Consider the following 23898-nt stretch of genomic DNA (forward strand, 5'->3'; position numbering starts at 1 on the left):
ATCCTATAAAAGAATATTTGTTAGTGCACACACTTCGACAAAACAAAACTCTAGAAAATACTAAGAATATAATCGATTGCTTCAATGCAATTATAAGTGTGATCGATTTAATATTTGTATTTATCCATATCACAATACATATTTATAAATTCAAGTAGACCGGTTTGGCATCCATTTTGTAGATGTGCGTACTGATCTTAGAGCAAAAGGATGTTATTAAATAACCCATTCTTTTTCACTGGTTAATAATGAGCTCTAATATTACTCTCTTCACTCGGTGATATTCATTGTTTTAGATAATTTGAGCATTAGAAGTCAAAACCCGCGGTTTGCTTTGCAGCGTTGCCATATATAACTTTTTTCTCCCATACACAATCTGCATTTATTTTTTGCTATTTTGTCACACGTGTGAATTGTGATTATACGTGTGGCAAAAATGGACAAATGGACGGTGGTTTTACTCATCTCTAGTTGTTGTTTGTAATTTTTCTGCTACAAATCAAAACAAAGTAGTTAAATTTTACTTTCTCAAAACAAATTTACTGCGTATACAATTACTCTTATTTACACCGCTATGGTAAAATTGTGTGTACATTAGACCGGAACATTAGTTGAAACAATAAAGTATTTCAACATATACTTTCCATACCCGCAAATGGAGCAACAGAAAAGCACCCACGTCTCTAAACTGTTCATGTGCACCGTCGTTGACTGCAAAGATGAAATTGAGGAGGTAAATTGCGGAAGCAAAGTACATAATCTGTTTATTAATTGTCTTGTTTGTGTTTATTATAGAAATTCGAACGTTCGTATCTCAGCCTGCAGCAACAGATTGCGGGCCTTAGTGATAAGGAGATGCACGACATGTTGTCACAGTTGGTGTGCAAAGACAAGCAGCATGAAGAGATCTCTATTGGATTCCTTTACATAATGTTGACTGAACCAAGCATTGCCCCTAAAACATATAGAGATATAACTCTCGTATGTAGAGACGGCATAAATGTGATCGTGGCAAACTTAACGTTGCTGGTTGTTGAAAAGTATGCCAAGCTGTCGGAAATTGCAAGGAGGCAACTAATTTGGGTATTACGAGAATTTGTCAAGCATCAAGTGCTAAGCGTCGAAAATGTAATTTGGAACTGTTTGCGACAGGCAGGTGGCGGAGATGTGTCGCATAAGAACCTGTTCCTAGTTGAAAGTCTGCTGGATATATTTATCGAATATAGATCCTGGCTGGAAACCAATCCGTTTCTCGTTCAATCCGTTGTGTACAGTTACGTACGACTCATAGAAGATCATGCCAACCCAGCATTGTCAACTCTCCGCCAAAAAGAAGTAAAGTTTACGGTTTCGTTAATACGGGACCGTTTTCAGGACATTATACCATTAGGTAGAGATTTTGTGCGGTAAGTCAATTTCTGAACGTATTAATAAATTTTGCCATAAAAAAATTAAATCCTTTAATTATTGCTTAAAACTAAGAAAAAAAAGGTGTAATAGTTTTTATAGCCTGTACCCAAAGGGTGAAAGGCTATACTAGTTTTGTGCGCATGTATGTAACACACAGAAGGAGGCGTGGCAGACCCCACAAAGTATATATATTCTTGATCAGCATGACGAGACGAGTCGATCTAACCCTGCCTGCCTGTCCGTATGAACACCTGGATCTCAGAGACTATAAAAGGTAGACACCAAACTTGCAAAAAGATGCGTTATGTGTGTAGACTGTGCAAGTTTGTTTTGAAATTTGGCATACGGACACATAATAATTAACTGGGGGTATTTCCCAAATTTGAGTTCGAAATTCTAAGAATTACGGGAGTTACGATACACATTTTCTGCATATTCACATAAGGTATCTTGGACTAAAATTTGGTGTCCCTACGAATGGATAATCGGGAAAACGCCCATAGGGGGGAAGTGGGGGGAAAATCAAAAAATAAAACAAACTTGCACAGCGTACACACATAAGGCATCTTTGTGCAAAATTTTGTGTCTCTAGCTCAGACAGACAGGGCTAAATCGACTCGTCTCGTCATGCTAATCAAGAATATATATACTTTGTGGGGTCTACCACGCCTCCTTCTGCCTGTTACATTTTCAGCTCCCGCAAACCTAATATACTCTTGTACATTTTATGTACAGAGTATAAAAACTTGTGACAAAATTTCAGCTTCCTTGCTTTTACCGTTTGGGCTGTGCGTTGATCGCCAATCAGTCAGTCAGTCAGGACAAACTGTTTTATACCATATATAGATATATTGAAAATTTATTTAATGTATGTAAAATGTTAAATTGATTTAATGTAATGTAATTATTTTTATTTTTGGTGATCATGCTGATCAAGAATATATATACTTTGTGGGGTCTGCCACGCCTCCTTCTGCCTGTTACATTTTCAGCTCCCGCAAACCTAATATACTCTTGTACATTTTATGTACAGAGTATAAAAAGGAAGGAGAAAAGCGAACTTGTTGCAGTTTGGGGGTGTTGTACTGGAGATAATTTGTTTCGCTAATAACTTTTCTTAGAATTGACCGATTGGATAAAATTTTAAACTAAAGTAGATAGCTGTACATAGATTGCGTGTGCAAAGTTTGGTTTATGTAGCTTTAGAAATGTGGACAGTATTGACGAAAATCTCTAGCGGGGGAAGGGGGGATAATTCCATAAAATAAAATAAACTCGTCCTTTCTCGGACCTAGGAGAATCCAGATACCAACTTTGGTTATTCTACTATTCATAGTTTCTGAGATCCTTGCGTTCATCCAGACAGACAGACGGATGTACATGTCTAGATCGATTTCTCTCGTCATGCTGATCAAGAATATATATACTTTATGGGGTTGGAGATGCTTCCTTCTGCCTATTATTCTGCCTACTGTTCATCAAAAATCAGCCGAAATCATCATTGAAATTGATGGAAATGGAATTGAACATCTCCAAAACATCGATTTATCGCATTTTGACCGAACATTTATGCTTACGAAAGGTGTGTGCACGGTTTGTTCCGCACAAATTGAGTGACGACTAAAAATTGCTCTCATCGATCGACGCTGGTGACCGATTATTTGACCATTAACATTTTAACCATTAACCACTCGCCGTATTCACCTGATATGGCACCGTGCGACTTCTACCTTTTCGGAAAAATGCATTTGCCCATAAAAGGAAAGCGTTATGCAGACGTAGAGGCCATTCAAAAAGCTTGCACCGGCATACTGCCAGCCATATAAAACATGATAAAATATTTCAATGTAAACAAGATAGAACGCTACAGTCGAGCAAGCCCGACAGTAAAATAGCCTGTACTCTCCACAAAAAAGAAAAATTAAAAAAAAAAAAAAAATTAAAAAAAAAAAATTAAATTATTAAAAAAAATGAATGAATGAATTAATTAATTAAATTAAATTAGAATACATGTTTATGTTCAGTTTTAACAGCATACATTTACATCACGTACCTATGCGTGTTCATATGGGTGTATGTATGCAGCACAAAGTTGAACAAAAGCAGCAACAACAACAACAGCTGCGGGCAGCGTTGCCGACAGAGCTGCAGGCAGCGCAGGATGTACCTACCAAAATTGATTTCAAAATTCCGAGAATTACGGAAGTTATAAGAAAAAACACGAATTGCGGGGGAGTGGGGGGGTGCATCGAAAAAAAACTCAAACTCGTACTTTCTCGGTCTTAGGAGAATATGGAAACCAAGTTTGGTTATTCTAGCTCTTATACTTTCTGAGATCCTTGCGTTCATACGGACAGACAGACGGTCAGACGGATAGACGGACGGACGGACAAGGCTATATCGACTCGGCTTCTCATCCTGATCAAGAATATATATACTTTGTGGGGTCTGCCACGCCTCCTTCTGTGTGTTACATACATGCGCACAAAACTAGTATAGCCTTTCACCCTTTGGGTACAGGCTATAAAAATATGTTGAGCTCGCGATCAATTGGGCCGGGGCCCTCTTGGTAGGGGGGCCCGTGGCATTTTGCCAGCCCTGCCACCATTGTTACGCCACTGTCTGTACATGAAATGTACAAGACATCTGGAATAAAGCAAAAGTAAAAGTCATATAAAAAGCTGGATATATTATGAGATAATGTTGACATAATTCTAGCTAAAACTTTGACTTTAATGTTTTCATTTTTGGCTTAAGGGGGAGAGCGCACATTATTAGTCTACACGAGTTTATTTTAAATTTTTTCCCCCACTCTATAGAATACTGTCCACATTTCAAAAGCTACATAAATAAACCTTTGCAGATTTAATTTATACACAACTAGCAGGTCTTGTCCGTCGTAGCTGGGCTAAGTAAGATGTGCTTAAAATTATAAGTTTAATTACTATATGATATTCTTCTTTCGAGAGAGTTCATATATATAATATAGTACTGCTATGTATGGTTATACGTACATACATACATATGTACATATCTTCGTTACGCACATGGCGCATGCCAGTCCTGACTTAACTGCGTGCCTTCTCAGCATGTTGTACGCACGGTCGAGTTATCCCCGAAAAGTCCGACGCTGGACATTTTGATTTATAAATCGGGACGTCCCGCCAAAATTGGAGCGTTCGGCAACGCTCATATGTACATATGTATTTATGAATGTAAAAGGTGTGTTTCTGCTTTTGTAAATCGCATGAATAAACTCACAAAATAGGCTTAACGATAAATGACGCTTAGATTTGTTCAGAGTATATTTGTAGCGTTGTTAGCTAACACTATACAAATCATATACAAACATACATATGTACATATGTACATCTGCCCGCAACGCGAAGCAGAATAAGCGAAGGTCCGCTTTCGGTTTCTGCTTTACTATTGCTTACGCAGTCGTTGCCAATGACTTGCAGTTGTTGTTGTTTTTCGTTTTAAAAATTTGATTGAAAACCATAGCACATATTTATTACAATCAAACAACAGTGCTCGATTATCCAATGTATACATACATACATACGAATGTACATACATGCTATATATGTACGTACACAGGCATACATACATACATACATATGTGTGTACATATGCATGCATGTTTCTCTTTACTTTTTCATACAAAGACACGAACTGTTGCTTGTTCTGTGTGTGAGTGTGTGTATATGATGTGCCCAACATAAAGTTACTAACGAAAACCGTAATGCCAAATGTACTAAACAAAGAAAAAATTACTTTTAAAAATGTTAAAAATTTTTTATTAATTAACATTTCTTGCTCTGTCAGTGCCAGACGAATGAACATACATACATACATACATAGATGTGTACATGTATATAGATGTGTACATGTACATATATGTGTACATATGTATGTATGTGTGTACATTCACACATTAGTGTCTCACATTTTGCTTTGGCTATTTCAATCGTTTGCACGCAACTACACGAACAGCTGTTTGTATGTGTGTGTGTGTTGGTGTGTGTGTATGCATACTTAGTTGTCCCCAACTGTTTAATATTTTGTATTGTTTGTTCTGCCTGCATTTGTAGAATGCATATTTTGAAAATCCTTGAACGCAAAGTTATAGATTTAGTTACGTAGATTACAGTCCCCAAATTTGAAATCGATCGGAAAAAATTTATAACACAAACTTTTCATTTGAAAAGGTGAATAAATATTAAAACCCCAATAATTCAAGCTCCACCACAAATTTCGAAAATCCGAGTATGCCGTTTTGTTTGTATTCTTTTATAGATTATAAAAATCAAATTTAAAGTTGATCGGTGCAGAAATGCAGAATTTTTAAACAACTTTGGAGCTCGATTTCCCCCCTTTGGAGCTTGAATTTTCCAAAATCCCTTCTTAGTGGGCACCTTCACTATTATAGGATCCTTGAGCCCAAATTTCAGCTTCATAGCTCTTGCCGTTTGGGCTGTTGACGCGGTTTCCTTTTGTGCCCCATTTTTTTTTACAGGAAAACTCCCATATTTCAGTCCCCAAAAAAAATTTCAAAAAACCAAGTATTCAGTTTTTCTTGGAATTTTTCTGAGAGTATACAAAATTTAAAATTAAACAGATGAAAATTGTAGTTTTTTCATACAAACTTTGGAGCTCGATTTTTAGTTCCATACGCCTTATGTGAATACGCAGAAAATGTATATTTTAGAATTTCCCTCCCTCCCCCCTCTCCCCCGCAAATCGTAACTCCCGTAATTCTTGGAATTTCGAACTAAAATTTTGCGAATACCCCCATTTAATTATTATGTGTCCGTATGCCGTATGTCACTATGACCGATGTAACAAGAAGTTAAAGCCATAGATACATTTGCTGCTGCAACGCTGCTCAAGCGCTGCCCGCGGCTGTTGTTGATGCTGGTGCTTTGGTTGACTGCACACATGTTTACACAGGCACGAATAGATGCGCATAGGCATACATACACTCACACAGACGCAATTGCTATGTAAATGTGCAATTATACACCCTTTACGTGAGCTCGAATACCGAGAGAGGTAAAATCGATCAAATTTTTTTTTTTTTTTTTTTTTTTAATCATTGTAAACATATGTACAAAGTATTTCAAAGTCGGGACACCCGACTTCAGCTTTTTTACTTGTTCTTATTCTCACTCCATTCAATTCGTTTTTCTACGTTTCGACTGAGTGCGACTGAGTTGTACGTGTGTATACTCATTCATTCATATCAGTTTGCCTTTGTATTCCAATTCACTCAACTTATTTTCAGCATTGTGTATTCGAATGTGATTTTTTTTGCCATTCATGCAGCTGTCTAGTATGTACACATGTATGTATGTATATTCGTCTTGCACTGATAGTATTGCGATTATTGCGCGGGTTTTACCTGAGTATGACCGTATAAAAAATGCATGTATGTAAATATTTATGTATTTGTGCGTGCATGTGTTGTTTACAATTATGCGCAAACATATGTATATATATGTATGTACATTCGTATTTCAAAACAAGAGAGAACGCTACAGTCGAGCAAACGACAGTAAAATAGCCTCTCCACAAAAAAAAAAAAATTAAAAAATATTTTTAAAATTAAAATATTAAAAAATGGAATTAATTAATTAAATTAATAAAGAAAATTTATTTAATACATACACAGAAAACATGTGTATGTACAGTTTTAACAGCATACATTTACATCATCGTGTCTTTGCGTGTTTATATGCGTTTATGTATGCAGCACAAAGTTGAACCAAAACAGCAACAACAACAGCTGCGGGCAGAGCTGCAGGCAGCGCACAGGCAGCGATTTTATTTATGGCTATAACTTTCTTCAGAATTGACCTATCATGATGAAACTTGGCACACGGGCACATAAGCACAGAATGTAACTACCAAAATTGATTTCAAAATTCCAAGCATTACGGAATTCATAAAAAAAACACGAATTGCGGGGGAGTGGGGGGTGTATCAGAATAAATTTGACCTGCCTAGGACTTAGGGGAACCGCGATACCAAGTTTGGTTATTCTAGCTCTTATACTTTCTTACATCAGAATCGTGTCTATGCGTGCTTGTATGCAGTAAAGAAATAAGTCAAAGCAGCAAAAACCACAACAACTGCCGGCAAAACTTCGGCAGAGATTATGTTTATGGCTACAACTTTCTTCATAATTGACCTATCATGATGAAACTTGGCATACCGACATATAATCACTAACTGGAGGTGTTTGCCAAATCTGATTTCAAAATTCCAAAATTACGGGAGTTATGGATAAAACACGAATTGGGGGTTAGGGTGTGTATCAGAATAAAAAAAAAAAAAAACTTGGCCTGCCTAGGGCTTAGGGGAACTTGGATACCAAGTTTGGTAATTCTAGTTCTTGTACCTCCTGAGATCATTGCGCTCATACAGACAGACGGACATGGACAAGTCGATATAGACTTGTCTTGTCATCCTGATCAAGAATATATATACTTTGTGTGGTCTGCCACGTCTCCTTCTGTGTGTTACATACATTCGCACGAAACTAGTATAGCCTTTTACCCTTTGGATACAGGCTATAAAAACAATCAAAATTGTATTTATTCTATTTCTATGTAGCAATTCCAGTTTTCTTGGGTACTGTTCTCTAATGCCATGCATTGCAGTAATGTTGAACACATTTCGTACTTGAAGTTCCAATTCTTACACTTCTCGGTTTGTCAACGATAAATCCCATTTTTGCACGAAAGTCTGCTTGAATTAGAGGTTTCCAAAGCAGGACATTTTTCAGATACAAATTCGCCAATTTTTGAGATCCAGTCTGTTTGACTGATGTAAAAAGCAGAGAAGCTTAAGGCGGGTATCCCGACTTTGAAATACTTTGTAGATTTGTGTTGAATAATTATGCGTGTGTGTTCACCAACATCGATGTTTTCGATATTCAAAAACCAAAACATCGATACTTGTGTTATAAAAGGCATCACGTGTTCATTTCTTAAATACATACTTACATATATGCACTACAGATATCTATACATTGTTTGCGTCCACGTTCACGGTCAACACCACTACTTCTGAAACTACAAGGTGTGTTCCAAAGTAAACAGGACATTTAAAAAAAAAATGGTTTTTTCGGCAAAATCAATTTATTTTATTCAAAATAGTCTCCTTCTGCTTCAATACAGCTTTTTGCACGATCCAAAAGCATGTCGAACGAGTCTTTTAGCTCGTTGGCCGGAATGGCCGCCAGTATGCCGGTGCAAGCTTTTTGAATGGCCTCTACGTATGCATAACGCTTTCCTTTCATGGGCAAATGCATTTTTCCGAAAAGGTAGAAGTCGCACGGTGCCATAGCAGGTGAATACGGCGAGTGGTTAATGGTTAAAATGTGATTTTTGGTCAAATAATCGGTCACCAGCGTCGATCGATGAGAGCAATTTTTAGTCGTCACTCAATTTGTGCGGAACAAACCGTGCACACACCTTTCGTAAGCCCAAATGTTCGGTCAAAATGCGATAAATCGATGTTTTGGAGATGTTCAATTCCATTTCCATCAATTTCAATGATGATTTCGGCTGATTTTTGATGAATTCACGCACAGTTTCGATGGAATTTTCGGTGATCACGAATTTTGATTGGCCCACATGGTGATCGTCATTTATGTTCTCACGACCTGCTATGGAATAGGCAATCATAGCCATAAACTTGTTCCATCAATTGAAACGTTTCGGTAAAAGTTTTACCAATTTTAAAACAAAATTTAATGTTGGCTCTTTGTTCAAAGCTCATTTTTGCACCGATAACACCAACATACTGACACTTAAAACGCAAAAACTTCACTTCCAATCGATGAAATGTCATGACACTGGACAATCGATAAAGATAGCAGATTCTAACGCACCAGTCGACATATAGATAGCGCCACCAGGGGGCGCTAGATTCAAAAACTCCTGTTTACTTTGGAAAGCACCTTGTATTACATTAATAAAAAAATATTAAAATCCAAAACAATTCATTTTAAAAACTGGGACTTAAATATTTCATCCTGCGTCTTCACTTTAAAATTTTCAATAAGTACCCGATTATCGATATTGGCAACTAAAAGATCAATGTGTTCGATATTGCCCAAACATCGATATACCATCAAAAAAAAATTAAACAAACTTGCCAGCGAACACACATAAGGGATCTTTGTGCAATATTTTGTATTTCTAGCTCTTATAGTCTCTGAGATCCAGGTGTTCATACGGACAGACAGACAGACATTTCATGCACAGAGTATAAACAAGCCCGACAGTAAAATAGCCTGTACTCTCCACAAAAAGGAAAAATTAAAAAAAAAAAAAATTTAAAAAAAATTAAATTATTAAAAAAAAATGAATGAATTAATTAATTAAAATAATTAATTAAATTAAATTAGAAAACATGTTTATGTTCAGTTTTAACAGCATACATTTACATCACGTACCTATGCGTGTTTATATGCGTGTATGTATGCAGCACAAACTTGAACCAAAGCAGCAACAACAACAACAGCTGCGGGCAGCGCTGCCGACAGAGCTGCAGGCAGCGCATGAGCAGCGATTTTACTTATGGCTATAACTTTCTTCAGAATTGACCTATCATGATGATCACACGGACACATTAGTACCAACTGGATGTACCTACCAAAATTTATTTCAAAATTCCGAGAATTACGGAAGTTATAAGAAAAAACATGAATTGCGGGGGAGTGGGGGGGTGCATCGAAAAAAAAACTCAAACTCGTACTTTCTCGGTCTGAGGAGAATATGGACACCAAGTTTGGTTATTCTAGCTCTTATACTTTCTGAGATCCTTGCGTTCATACGGACAGACAGACGGACAGACGGTCAGACGGACAGACGGACAGACGGACGGACGGACAAGGCTATATCCACTCGGCTTCTCATCCTGATCAAGAATATATATGCCACGCCTCCTTCTGTGTGTTACATACATGCGCACAAAACTAGTATAGCCTTTCACCCTTTGGGTACAGGCTATAGAAATATCTCATACTTGAAAATCGGTTGTTTATTTTCAAATATATTCAATGTTTACATACCGACATAAAAGATGGCGCACCCTGTACAACTAGCCGAAGGGCAAATAATATTCTCCCACCACAATGTTTGTTGACATAAATAGTTGTAAATAAACAAATATTTGAAAATGTACAACGGAAAGGTGTCTATGTGACTCTATACGTGTATAATCACGCATGTATGCACGTCTGTGTGTGAGTATGTATGCAGTACAAAGTTCAACAAAAGCAGCGGCCACAGTAACTGCTGCGGGCAGCGCTTGAGCTGACAGAACTATAACTTTAAAATCGGCCTATCATAATGAATCTTGGTATACGAATTCATAATCAATAACTGAAAGTATAATAATAATAATATTACAAGGTGTGTTCCAAAGTAAACAGGACTTTAAAAAAAAAAACAAGAGAGAACGCTACAGTCGAGCTAGCCCGACAGTAAAATATCCTGTACTCTCCACAAAAAGGAAAAATTAAAAAAAAAACATTTAATTATTAAAAAAATGAATGAATTAATTAATTAATTTAATTAAATTAGAATACATGTTTATGTTCAGTTATAACAGCATACATTTACATCACGTGCCTATGCGTGTTTATATGCGTGTATGTATGCAGCACAAAGTTGAACCAAAGCAGCAACAACAACAACAGTTGCGGGCAGCGCTGCCGACAGAGCTGCAGGCAGCGCATGAGCAGCAATTTTACTTATGGCTATAACTTTCTTCAGAATTGACCTATCATGATGAAATTTGGCACAAGGACACATTAGTACTAACTGGATGTACCTACCAAATTGATTTCAAAATGCCGAGAATTACGGAAGTTATAAGAAAAAACACGAATTGCGGGGGAGTGGGGGGGTGTATCAGAAAAAATAAACAAACTCGTTCTGCCTAGGGCTTATAGGAACCTTGATACCAATTTTGGTTATCCTAGCTCTTGTACTTACTGAGATCCTTGCGCTCATACAAACAGACAGATAGACGGACATGGCTATATCGACTCGTCTTGTCATCCTGATCAAAAATATATATACTTTGTGGGGTCTGCCACGCCTCTTTCTGCCTGTTACATACATTCGCACAAAACTAGTATAGCCTTTCACCCTTTGGGTACAGGGTATAACAACAAATGGTTTTTCGGCAAAATCAGTTTATTTTATTCCAAATAGTCTCCTTCTGCTTCAATACAGCTTTTTGCATGATCCAAAAGCATGTCGAACGAGTGTTTTAGCTCGTTGCATAACGCTTTCCTTTCATGGGCAAATGCATTTTTCCGAAAATGTAGAAGTCGCACGGTACCATAGCAGGTGAATACGGCGAGTGGTTAATGGTTAAAATGTGATTTTTGGTCAAATAATCGGTCACAAGCGTCGATCGATGAGAGCAATTTTTGGTCATCAGTCAATTTGTGCGGAACAAACCGTGCACACACCTTTCGTAAGCCCAAATTCGGTCAAAATGCGATAAATAGATGTTTTGGATATGTTCAATTCCATTTCCATCAATTTCAATGATGATTTCGGCTGATTTTTGATGAATTCACGCACAGTTTCGATGGAATTTTCGGTGATCACGAATTTTGATTGGCCCACATGTTGATCGTCATTTATGTCCTCACGACCAGTTTGAAAACGTTGGAACGTCGCCATAAATTTGTTCCATCAATTGAAACGTTTCGGTAAGAGTTTTTCCAATTTTAAAACCAAAATTTAATCTTGGCTCTTTGCTCGAAGCTCATTTTCGCACCAAACACAACATGCTGACACTTAAAACGCAAAAACTTCACTTCCAAACTGAATAAAATAAATTGATTTTGCCGAAAAAACCATTTGTTCTGTTTTTTTTTTTTAAAGCCCTGTTTTCGTTGGAACACACCTTGTACATACAAGTATACATATATTATCTCCAGAAAAAAAAATTAATTTATCAAGCAGATTTATTGGAGGCTTCTTAAAAGCCGTATCATTGTGTTTTGGCGAACTTAAAAATAATAATAACTTAAAATGCCCTTCGGGAACGAGTTTAACACAGAAAATGAAATAAAAATCAGAACTATGGCTGATTGTAACATTAAAGTCGGTGTTATTGTTAAAGCACTAATCAAGCATCGGAATACCGTCTCAAACTTTTTAAAATTTCCGAAAAAATATGCTCAAAACCACCGAAAAGGCACTGTTCCCATAGTTGGTGAGATATTCGAGCTTTGATATCCACCAAAATGATGAGCTGCGCCCAGGTCAGGGCAGAATTAAAGATTCCAATAATTGGGCTACAGTTGCAATAAATTTGGCAGGAAGGAAATAGGTCTCCAATATGACGCCAAGGTGCGTAAACCAAAGCTGTTGCACCGACATAATATGGTCTATCTTGTCTTTTACGGAAAATACAATTTTTGGGACAGGGAATTTAAAACGGACAAGTTCAGTAATCAAAAATGTTTAATTTAGTTAGCCAAGGTAGAAACCAAAGGTATTGACGCGATCCATGCAATCCCCGACAGATTTGAAACATATGCAACCATGGTGGGCTCACTCATGATATGGGCGGCTTTTAGATCCTTTGGTAATTTTTTTTAGAAATTTCAGTAGGATAACGCTCCAATACATGTTGCACGATTAGCATGACGTTTTTCGAGACAAGAAATATTCCCTTAATGCAGTGTCCTGCAATACTTGTAAGTCCGGATTTAAATTCAATTTAGGACCTTTAGGGCACCCTATCAGGCAAAGTTTATAGGTGTGTTAAAAAATTTGAAAGAGGCCATTGTCTAGGAATGCCCAAAAATTGTCATAATCGTCCTTCAAAAGTTGGTTAATCCATGTCCTGAGCGTTGCAATTGGTCAAATAACAATATCACTATATCCTACTAAAATCATAAGTAAATTGTATTCTAAATGTAAATAATAATTACAGTTTAAATTTCTTTTCATGAATGAAAAATTTGTTTACCTTAATTTATTATTGATCAAATTATCAAAAATGAAATATATTTATGGTTTCTTAATTATTTAATAGATATTAATGGCAGAGTTTCTAATAAACTTTTAAAAACGAGTTGCACAAATATAAATTTTACTGAAGTATGTAGATCGACACGTCTTGTCATGCTGATCAAGAATATATACTTTGCTAGAATAACCAAAATTTTTCGAAACCCAACAAAGGTTAGTGATTATGATAGATCAATTATGAAGATGGGGCCTCAGTGGCGTAGTGGATAGCGCACGCGCACACCAAACAAGAGGTCGTGGGTTCAAGCCCCACTCATGGCGAGAGCATGACCCCCGAACTAGCTTTCTCCTTTGGACAAACTCCCCGAAATACATGCTGGTCATTTTAACCACCAAACACATCCATCCACGCTATCTGGACAGCACCAATAGTAACCCCCCCAAGACGCCTCTCCCCGGCGGCGACAGGTGGCAGCCCCACCACTGGGATAAGTCGCATCTGGCCAATCACCAGTTCGACGCCATAGGCATTTCAAAACGGACAAGAATCGGACAATGGAACGTGAGAACTTTAAAAGAACCACCCAGGCTAGAACAATTTGAAGGAGAAATGGACAAGCTGCAGATAGCAATAGCGGCGATCAGTGAGATGAGATGGAGCGGAAATGGGACTACAACAACATCAAACGGCAACTTAGTTCTGCATAGTGGCAACAGTAACGGCAGCAAATACGGGGTAGGAATCTTCGTGGCGAGGAGGATGAAGACGACACTACTCTCCTGGGTCCCCGTATCTGATAGACTCATTAAGGCCAGGTTTAGATGCAAAGCTAGGCACATCACCATCGTGCAATGCTATGCCCCAACAGAAGACGCCAGTAACGACACCAAAGACGACTTCTTTGCTGCTCTCACATCTACTCTCACGGAAATACACCGAGGTGACATCACTATTCTCATGGGTGACCTAAACGCGAAAATTGGTCCCAACAACAAGCGACTACTGAGATCAGTCATGGGCCAACATGGAATCGGGACTCGCAACAACAATGCGGAATGACTGACAGAACTCTGCCAGACATTCCAACTGGTCATTGGCGGCAGTTTATTCCATCACAAATATGTTCACAAATACACTTGGACATCTCCAAACGGGAATACACGCAACCAGATTGACCACATATGCATAAGCAGGAAATGGAGACACTCGCTACTAGATGTACGGAACAAGCGAGGAGCATCGATAGACAGCGATCACGAGCTGGTCATAGGCGAACTTTCAATTAAGTTGAACCGGAAACGACCACAGATCGCCAACATCACAAACCGACCGCTCCCCCTCAACCTTCATCTGCGTTACGAGCACACCTATCACCGCAACAAAATCACCCCTGGGAACAAGCATGCAGGACGCTAAGGGTGACCGCAGAAGAAATTATTGGCACGCAACAACGTAGAAGAACCAATTGGATATCCGACAGAACATGGGACCTAATTAGCAGGAGAAACAATCTAAAGGCTATGGCAGACCAAAACAGCCACAATCGTGATGAACATCGCGAACTGTGTAAAGCTGTAAAGAAGTCCGCCAGGAACGATAAGAGAGCACTAATGGATAGATTTGCAAACGATGCAGAACAAGCAGCCGGCGAAAACAACATGCGCTCACTATACCAGTTAGTAGCACGAATCTCTGGAAGCTACCAAAGGAAATCCCAACCAGTAAGAGACACAGATGGAAACCTGCTGACCAATGATGAAGCCCAAATAGAGAGATGGCGTCAACACTTCATGGAGATCAGCAACACTGCCACACCAAGCAGTAGTGATGACTTCAGAGGTATTGCACCAACAAATGGGATACTGAGAATCTCGTCCGCACCCCCATCAACCAGAGAAATCGGCAACGCAATAATTAAGCTGAAGCACAACAGGGCAGCTGGAGAAGGAAATATTGCATCGGAAATATTGCATCCACACGTCGCGAACAGATTCCAACTACCTGGAAAAGCGGAATCATTGTAAAACTGGAAACCAAGAAAGGAGACCTTAGCGACTCCAACAATTGGAGAGGAATCACACTGCTGAATACGAGCTATAAACCCACACTACTGAACGAGCGTCTTCAGGAAAAAATTTAGCCATCAATACGTGATGAACAGGCAGGATTCAGACCACACAGAAGTTGCGTAGACCAGGCAAACACACTACGCATAATTACCCAACAAGCTGTGGAGTGGCGGGCCCCGCTGTACCTCCTGTTCATCGATTTCAAGAAAGCCTTCGACTCAGTGGAAAGAGCGGCAATATGGGGCGCACTAGCAAGGTGCGGAGTACCGACCAAAAGTATCGCCATAATTAAGGCGATGTATGATGATGCCAACCTGTCGGTCCTGCACAATGGAAAAACAAGTACACCTTTCCAGACAAACACAGGTGTCAAGCAAGGCCCTCTATCGCCACTGCTCTTCAACATCAAGCGTGGCATCACGTGGAACTTCAACAGACATCTTGAAGACTTGGACTATGCGGAAGACATATGTCTGATCTCTCACAGGCTCTGTGATATCCAATCCAAAGCTGATGACCTCGTGGAGTTAGCCAGTCGAGTCGGGCTGGAAATAAACACGGCAAAAACAAAAGCGATGCGCCAATCACGCCAGCCAAGGAAATGTCAACATACGTGGGAACGAGTTTGTCGAGTTTGTCGATAACTTCCCATACCTCGGCACCATTATCTCCAACGAGTGGTGGCGTGAACGAAGATGTATCGAGCCGTCTTACCAAAGCCCGAGCAACATTCGGAAGACTGTGTCGCATATGGAAAAGCGGACAGATAAGCAGAAAAACCAAACTCCGAATTTTCAATGCCTGCGTGAAATCCACACTACTGTATGGGAGCGAGACGTGGTTGACCACACAAAGAATGATCCAACAGCTGCAGGCATTTATAAACAAATGCCTCAGACCTGTGGAGCATGACTGGTGAGTCACCAATCCACCTCCAGATAAGGAAGAGTAAATGGATGTGGATTGGCCACGCACTGCGGAAGGACCCACACAGCATTGTAAGGATGGAAGCAGACGGGTCGGCAGACCTAAGATAACCTGGCGACGGACCACCCTTCAGGAATTATCCCATAACAACATCACATGGGACACAGCTAGACAGACGGCCAGAAATAGAGTTCGATGGAAAGCGCTTGTAGAAGCTCCCAAGTGGAGTAAAAAGGAATTATAAAAAAAAAATTATGAAGAAAGTTATAGCTATTAATATAATCTCTGGCCAAGCTCTGCCCGCAGATGTTGTTGTTTTTGTTGCTTTAAACACGCTTTCCGTCATACACCCTTTACGTGAGCTCGTATATCCCAAAGATAATTATTCTACACTTGGTACATGGCATTTAGAATTCGTGGTACCCGAGATTGGCTTGTTATAATCTTGAAAATCTATTCACAAGAAATTTGGCTTTAAAAAAGAAATTTACGCTTATAAATCTGAGCTTTTATTTTTTAAGTAGTATTTTATTCTTGTTGAACTCTCAACCTAAGCCGATAGAGAGTTGGATGAGGACTATTTGTGTATGTACACCTGTATATCAAATAATTACGTTTCTGAAGAAATATGTTTAATATCGGATGCTTGGAGCACATTTTTGTTTAACATTAACTACTTAACCAATTATGTAATAACTGAAAAATAAGTTCTTATTAGATTATTGCAGAACGTGGCACGCATTCCCGAATTTGAGACTCTCTGGCGAGATATTCTCTATAATCCAAAGAGCCTGCACCCAACATTTAACGGTATTTGGCATATACTTCAAATACGTACAAGTCGTCGATTTCTACAATGTCGCCTTTTGCCGGAAATGGAGCGAAAGTTACATTTTCTTGCATCGTCGGTTAAATTCGGAAACCAGAAACGCTATCAGGATTGGTTTCAGGACAAATACTTTTCTACGCCTGAATCACATAGTTTGCGTTCTGATCTAATTCGCTTTATAATTAATGTGATTCACCCTACGAACGACATGTTATGCTCCGACATAATCCCACGCTGGGCGATTATTGGGTGGCTCATATCATCATGCACAAATCCCATAGCCTCAGCCAATGCTAAACTATCGTTGTTCTATGACTGGCTTTTCTTTGATCCATTAAAAGACAACATAATGAATATAGAACCCGGAATTTTAGTTATGTATCACTCTATCAGAAACCATCCGTTCGTCAGCAGTACACTATTGGATTTCCTGTGCCGAATCACAAAAAATTTTTATGTTAAGCATGAAGATAAAATTCGAATGGGCGTGTTTAATTCATTGAAACTAATACTTGATAAACAGGTATGTGCCACAAAAGGGAATAACATCTTTAACTGACCAACTCTTTCGTAAATTTGTTTCAGGTCATTCCAAATTTACAACCTCTTTTTGAATCGCCAAAACTAGACAGAGAATTGCGTAATTTAATACGTGAAAACTTTAAAGAGTTTATGGCGCCGAACCCAAATATAGCGCAAACGTTTAATACGCATTCAATACAACAAACGATTTTTAAAAAAGAAACGGATCAGCGCATAATGCATGGTGGTAAGCGATTTATATATATATTTATAAGTATAATAAATCCGTTCATTCATTCGTAGAACCAGTCGATGTACCAGCGTTTGCTTTAAATAGTTCCACGACCATTTTAGTGGTGGATGACGACACCAAGATGTCCAAGGTTCCGACACAGGGTACGGATAGAGAAGGCGAAGTTCCCTTTAGCGATGATGATGTTGACAATTCAAATATAAACAACAAACACGATGAAAATACAGATGACGACGATGATTTGCCATTGTCCAAAGTATGTTTCGTATGTTTTCGAATATCAACAATTTGTATTAATTTTACATTTAAGATTAAAGCTTTATTTTAAATTAGATTCAATTCAAACAGCCTTTATTAAAATGAGGTAAAACTTATAATATTAAACTACTGTAGAAAGACGGTTAGAAAACATACGCTCTAAATTTTATACTCTACATGGTTTGCGCGAGCTGCAAAACGTAACAGGCAAAAGGAGGGGTGGCAGACCCCACAAAGTATATACATATATATATATTCTTAATCAGCGTGACAAGATGAGTCGATCTATGTCTGTCCGTCCGTCCGTCCGAATGAATACCTGAATTTATTATTTATTTTTATAGCCTGTACCCAAAGGGTGAAAGGCTATACTAGTTTTGTGCGCATGTGTGTAACACACAGAAGGAGGCGTGGCAGACCCCACAAAGTATATATATTCTTGATCAGGATGAGAAGCCGAGTGGATATAGCCTTGTCCGTCCGTCCGTCTGACTGTCCGTCCGTCCGTATGAACGCAAGGATCTCAGAAAGTATAAGAGCTAGAATAACCAGACTTGGTTTCCATATTCTCCTAAGACCGAGAAAGTACGAGTTTGAGTTTTTTTCGATGCACCCCACCACTCCCCCGCAATTCGTGTTTTTTCTTATAACTTCCGTAATTCTCGGAATTTTGAAATAAATTTTGGTAGGTACATCCAGTTAGTACTAATGTGTCCGTGTGCCATTTCATCATGATAGGTCAATTCTGAAGAAAGTTATAGCCATAAGTAAAATCGCTGCTCATGCGCTGCCTGCAGCTCTGTCGGCAGCGCTGCCCGCAGCTGTTGTTGTTGTTGCTGCTTTGGTTCAACTTTGTGCTGCATACATACACGCATATAATCACGCATAGGTACGTGATGTAAATGTATGCTGTTAAAACTGAACATAAACATGTATTCTAATTTAATTAAATTAATTAATTAATTCATTCATTTTTTTAATAATTTAATTTTTTTCTTAATTTTTTTTTTTTAATTTTTCTTTTTTGTGTACTTTTTTCCTGTACTCTCAGGCTATTTTACTGTCGGGCTTGCTCGACTGTAGTGTTCTATCTTGTTAATATTAATTTTTTTAATTTGTACAATTATTCTACACCCGATTTTAGCTGCTCTACCATGTAATTGACATCCTACTTTATTGCTGGTTTTATAAGATTTTATAGCAACGAGACAACGTTACAGTTGAGATAGTCCGATCTAAAAAATACCGCAAAAAACTAAATATTCTCTTATTAGGATTACGATGGACACGTCTATATCGACTTGTCTCGTTAAGCTGATCAATAATACATTTAGTATACATGTTGAAGATGCTTTCTTAATCCTTTTATATACTTTGTAAATGGATAATAAAATTGCGATATATAGCTTGTATTGAAGTTGGTGACACAATTCACCATATCTAGCTTAGTGTTTAATTAAATAATATTAAAAATATATAAAATCATGTAATATAGAAACTGTTTCAAATGCTTTTTCATATTTTTTATTTCACAGGTGAGACTTAAAGAGAAACCTGTTCCAGAGAAAGTTGAACTGCCAGAAGCAATAACTGAATCATTTGAAACATTTTTTACAAAACGTAATTCTTTTACATGGGAAACATTTCTGAAGGATTTCCGTTCGTTAACCGCTTCTGCCCTGGACGAGACACAGCTGAACTATGTTACCTCGAATACAGTTTTGATTCTACGTGAAACACTGCCACAACAGAACATATTAACTGAGAGTAAAACGGATGAAAAGTTGTTAGTAAAAAGCATTAGCTATCCGTTGTTTGGGCTGTTTCGATTTTTATACGAAAATGATGACAAGAGTAAAAAACCCTTTCAGTCTTTGCTCTCTGAGATATGCGAACGTATACCCGAAACCGGTTACCTATTGCTGTACTTTATGAAGGTCCATTGCAAATTGCAAACACGAAAAAATGTCCAACATACATATCAGTTTAAAACGGCCGTCTACCGACAGATTTGTGAAGCGATGGATGACAAAATCGGAAATTGCCTGGTGCGGGACCTCGATCTGCTTGAAAAAGAAAATACCATTATTTACTTGTGGTTACTTCCCGATATTTATAGAGAGTTTAAATTAATAGCAATTAATAATACCGATTTGCTGCGTATCACTTTGCGATGTATCGATGCAAAGAATGTACGTGACATCATGTATTCAGTGGCACAGGGTAAGCTTACTTTATTTAAACAGGATGGCCTCATCGATTGTATACGAGAAAGCCTAGAATATGAAACGTATGAGCAATTTTGTCTTTGGCAGCTGGTTCAGGCGCATGATGTACCACTTAAGTGTATTCAGGTATGGTCCATTATTATCCTGTTTTGGCCAGAGTTTCGTTCATATGAGTATTGTAGGATTTACTACCTGAGCTTGAAGCTGCAAGTCATCCTGAAGCACTCAGCCATTTGTTATTGCTGTTGAAAAATGAAGAACCTACAAATGAAATTATACGTCTTTTGCTAAGCAGAGAAGCTAAGTCTAGGGGAGATCCATTTGTCACCTCCGCTTTAAGGTAATGTCGTCGAAAAGGTAGTATAAAAATAAAGAATTAACAAATCCCTATAATTGATAGGTTCTGGTGTCATCGTAGTGAGGAAAAGTTGTCTGAAATAATAGCGTCACTTTTGACATCTAAATACCCCAGTTCATCTCCCAATAAGCGTAAGCGACCTTCAAAAGGTTGTTCTGCTGCGAGCAGCACCCCATCTTCTGATCAAGTAAAACAATAACACAATGTGAAAAAATACAAATAAATCTTGTTACTATTGATTTTTGTTATAGGTATTAACCCACTTAGAGCATTATAGAAGAAGCTGCAGGCATGGAACTGGCACTGGGCTATACGTTCATGACATGATGCAGCGGGCCCTACAATCTGCTTACTCTCATAGTAATGAAATCACAAAAGTAAGTATCAACAAACTAAACATTTACCTTTTTATACTCTGTACATGAAATGTACAAGAGTATATTAGGTTTGCGGGAGCTGAAAAATGTAACAGGCAGAAGGAGGCGTGGCAGACCCCACAAAGTATATATATTCGATCTAGGCCTGTCTGTCTGTCTGCCCGTCTGTCCGTCCGTATGAACACCTGGATCTCAGAGACTATAAGAGATAGAGACACCAAATTTTGCACAAATATGCCTTATGTATGTACGCTATACGAGTTTGTTTTATATTTTTGATTTTTCCCCCACTTCCCCCCTATGGGGGTTTTCCCGATTTTCCATTCGTATAATCACCTATATCTTGGAGACTATAAGACCTAGGAACACTAAATTTTAGTACCAGATGCCTTATGTGAATACGCAGAAAATGTGTATTTTGGAATTTCGAACTAAAATTTTGGAAATACCCTCAGTTGGTTATTATGTGTCTGTATGCCAAGTTTAACTATGATAGACCGATGTAACAAGAAGTTATAGCCATAAATATATTTGCTGCTGCAACGCTGCTCAAGCGCTGCCCGCGGCTGTTGTTGATGCTGGTGCTTTGGTTGACTGCACACATGTTTACACAGACACGAATAGATGCGCATAGGCATACATACACTCACACAGACGCAATTGCTATGTAAATGTGCAATTATACACCCTTTACGTGAGTTCGAATACCGAGAGAGGTAAAATCGATCAAATTTTTTTTTAATTTTCTTAATTTTTTTTATTTTCTATAATTATTGTAAACATGTATACAGAGTATTTCAAAGTCGGGACACCCGACTTTAGCTTTTTTACTTGTTTTGTTATTAAATTGGAATATTTTTCAAACTAGAAACAATTCAGTGATCTGTTTGCTTTGGCTGCAGAAGACGAAACCACTGCAGTTGGTCGGCGTGGTGGTAGCGGGCGTGGACGTAAGCAACCACTTAGTAAAAAAGACTCAAATAACCAAAATGCTGGAAATAAGAAGATTTCAGATGTTGTAAAAAACATATACTCATCTGATGAGAATTCTAGTGAGGTAAGCCAGTAGTAGTAAATCAACAAGCGTTGAGCTTCATGACTTACTATGTGGTACGAAGACCGGCAGGAGTTTATTTAAAAGTTTTATAACTCTTGCTTTTGGTATTTTTTTATATAGGAGGATTGGTCAAAGCATAAAATAACACAGGCTGCAAAAAAACGTAAAAAACCCATTAACGACTCCGACTGACAACGTTTAATGTTGTATGTTCTCATCTGTTCTCGCGGCTACTACAAATTAAGATGAGTTTGTGAACGAAATGGCTTATATTCGGATGGTTCAAAAAATTTTCAATTTATAAGTAAGCTAATGAAAATTGTTTCGAACGTTAAAATGAAACGTTATATATTTTTATTTTTAATAAAAATAAAGTTTAACATCCAAATTCTATAGATATATATACTTGTAATTCAAAATAGGCAACAAGTTTCAACGATAAAAAGGAAACCATATCTCCCTTTTGGAGGTTTGAATTAATTATGGTGAAGCTGATAATGGAACGAATTTGTCACATGTGACCAAAGTCCAAATATTCCTACAGCAAAATATAATTATGTTGATAAGGCGGAAGATTAGGTTAGGTTAGGTTAGGTAGGCGCGGTAGTCAGGATTATACCCCTGAGTCACTTAGGCCAAAATTTTTAGGAATTCTTGAGAGGAACCATACCCGTCGGAGGCGTCGTTTGTCGGTATTAAGCTCAATCACCTGGGGATTCCAAAAGTGGACGTCCCTGCTGGTGTCTCTCGGCTAGCTTGAGAGCCTGGGCGCAGCATGTGCCGCTGCCACATGAATTTGCGTGGTGAAGTTCGCGGCGGCCGCGTCGATGTCTTCGGTACTGTCCAGTGGTGGGTTGGGGCTCGTGAAGATATTCAGCCAGTGATGGTATCTGCTGATGTCGGACCTTTTATAGATTAGCTTTTTACGGGCGGTTCGCAGCATGGCTGAGGCGTACACGGAGATGGCGATGGAAGTTAGCAAATACCTCCAGTTAGTGATTATGAGTCCGTATGTTAATTTTCATGTGGGGTGGGTTGGACGAGTGGAATCTTGTACTTCCTAGTAAAGAGTACCAACTCAGTTTTACTGAGATTGACGCTGAGTCAACTCGTCGTCGCCCATCTGGTTAGTGTGCTGGGGGCATCAGTCATGCGGTTGTACAGAGTCGCACACAGCCGTGTCTACCTAGCCTAACCTAACCCTAGTTAAAGTGCACGTGCGGGTCTTGCCTGTGCAATTTGGTTGATTCAGCTTTTGGCTTTGCGTCCTCAGTCCGGAAACCGTGCCTTCGCAGATTCAAGGCTCTTGGATGAGGACTACATCTGTATCCTCCTGGCTGTGACGAAGCGGAACAGCAGCGGATGCTGCTTTACAGTAGTGAAGATTTATTTGAAGAAACCTCAGGGGCATCTTCCGAATTAACGTCCACACTGTAATGTCGTCCTCGAGGTGTAACGACGCCCTGTCCACCGTCACAGGGTGTCGTCACTAGAGAAGGACGGCGAGGTGTAGTTTTAAGGAAAAGGACAGATGTATATAGACGTAAGATAGTATTGTTCAAAATGGGAGTCGTTGGCCCGGAGGCAGGCAG

The 23898-nt window shown here is 38.6% G+C and overlaps 1 protein-coding gene across 2 annotated transcripts; it reads left to right on the forward strand.

Moving 5' to 3' along the window:
* The first annotated feature begins 454 nt into the window (after positions 1 to 454).
* Positions 455 to 22699, forward strand: LOC115633449 (integrator complex subunit 3 homolog). Of its 2 annotated transcripts, none has more exons than XM_030530902.1 (11): positions 455 to 733; positions 796 to 1406; positions 17143 to 17776; positions 17839 to 18019; positions 18079 to 18284; positions 19822 to 20640; positions 20697 to 20854; positions 20915 to 21059; positions 21124 to 21249; positions 22118 to 22306; positions 22427 to 22699. In XM_030530902.1, exons 1-11 carry the CDS (start codon positions 656 to 658, stop codon positions 22496 to 22498), a joined length of 3219 nt encoding a protein of 1072 aa, XP_030386762.1. In that variant the 5' UTR covers positions 455 to 655; the 3' UTR covers positions 22499 to 22699. The 2 variants fall into 2 exon arrangements, with proteins under 2 accessions (XP_030386762.1, XP_030386761.1); XM_030530901.1 differs by having other exon boundaries at positions 456 to 733; positions 17839 to 18022.
* Positions 22700 to 23898: the final 1199 nt, after the last annotated feature.

This window comes from Scaptodrosophila lebanonensis, unplaced genomic scaffold (assembly GCF_003285725.1).
Source record: "Scaptodrosophila lebanonensis strain 11010-0011.00,11010-0021.00 unplaced genomic scaffold, SlebRS2 tig00001423-arrow-arrow-pilon, whole genome shotgun sequence".
Taxonomy (NCBI): Eukaryota; Metazoa; Arthropoda; class Insecta; order Diptera; family Drosophilidae; genus Scaptodrosophila; species Scaptodrosophila lebanonensis.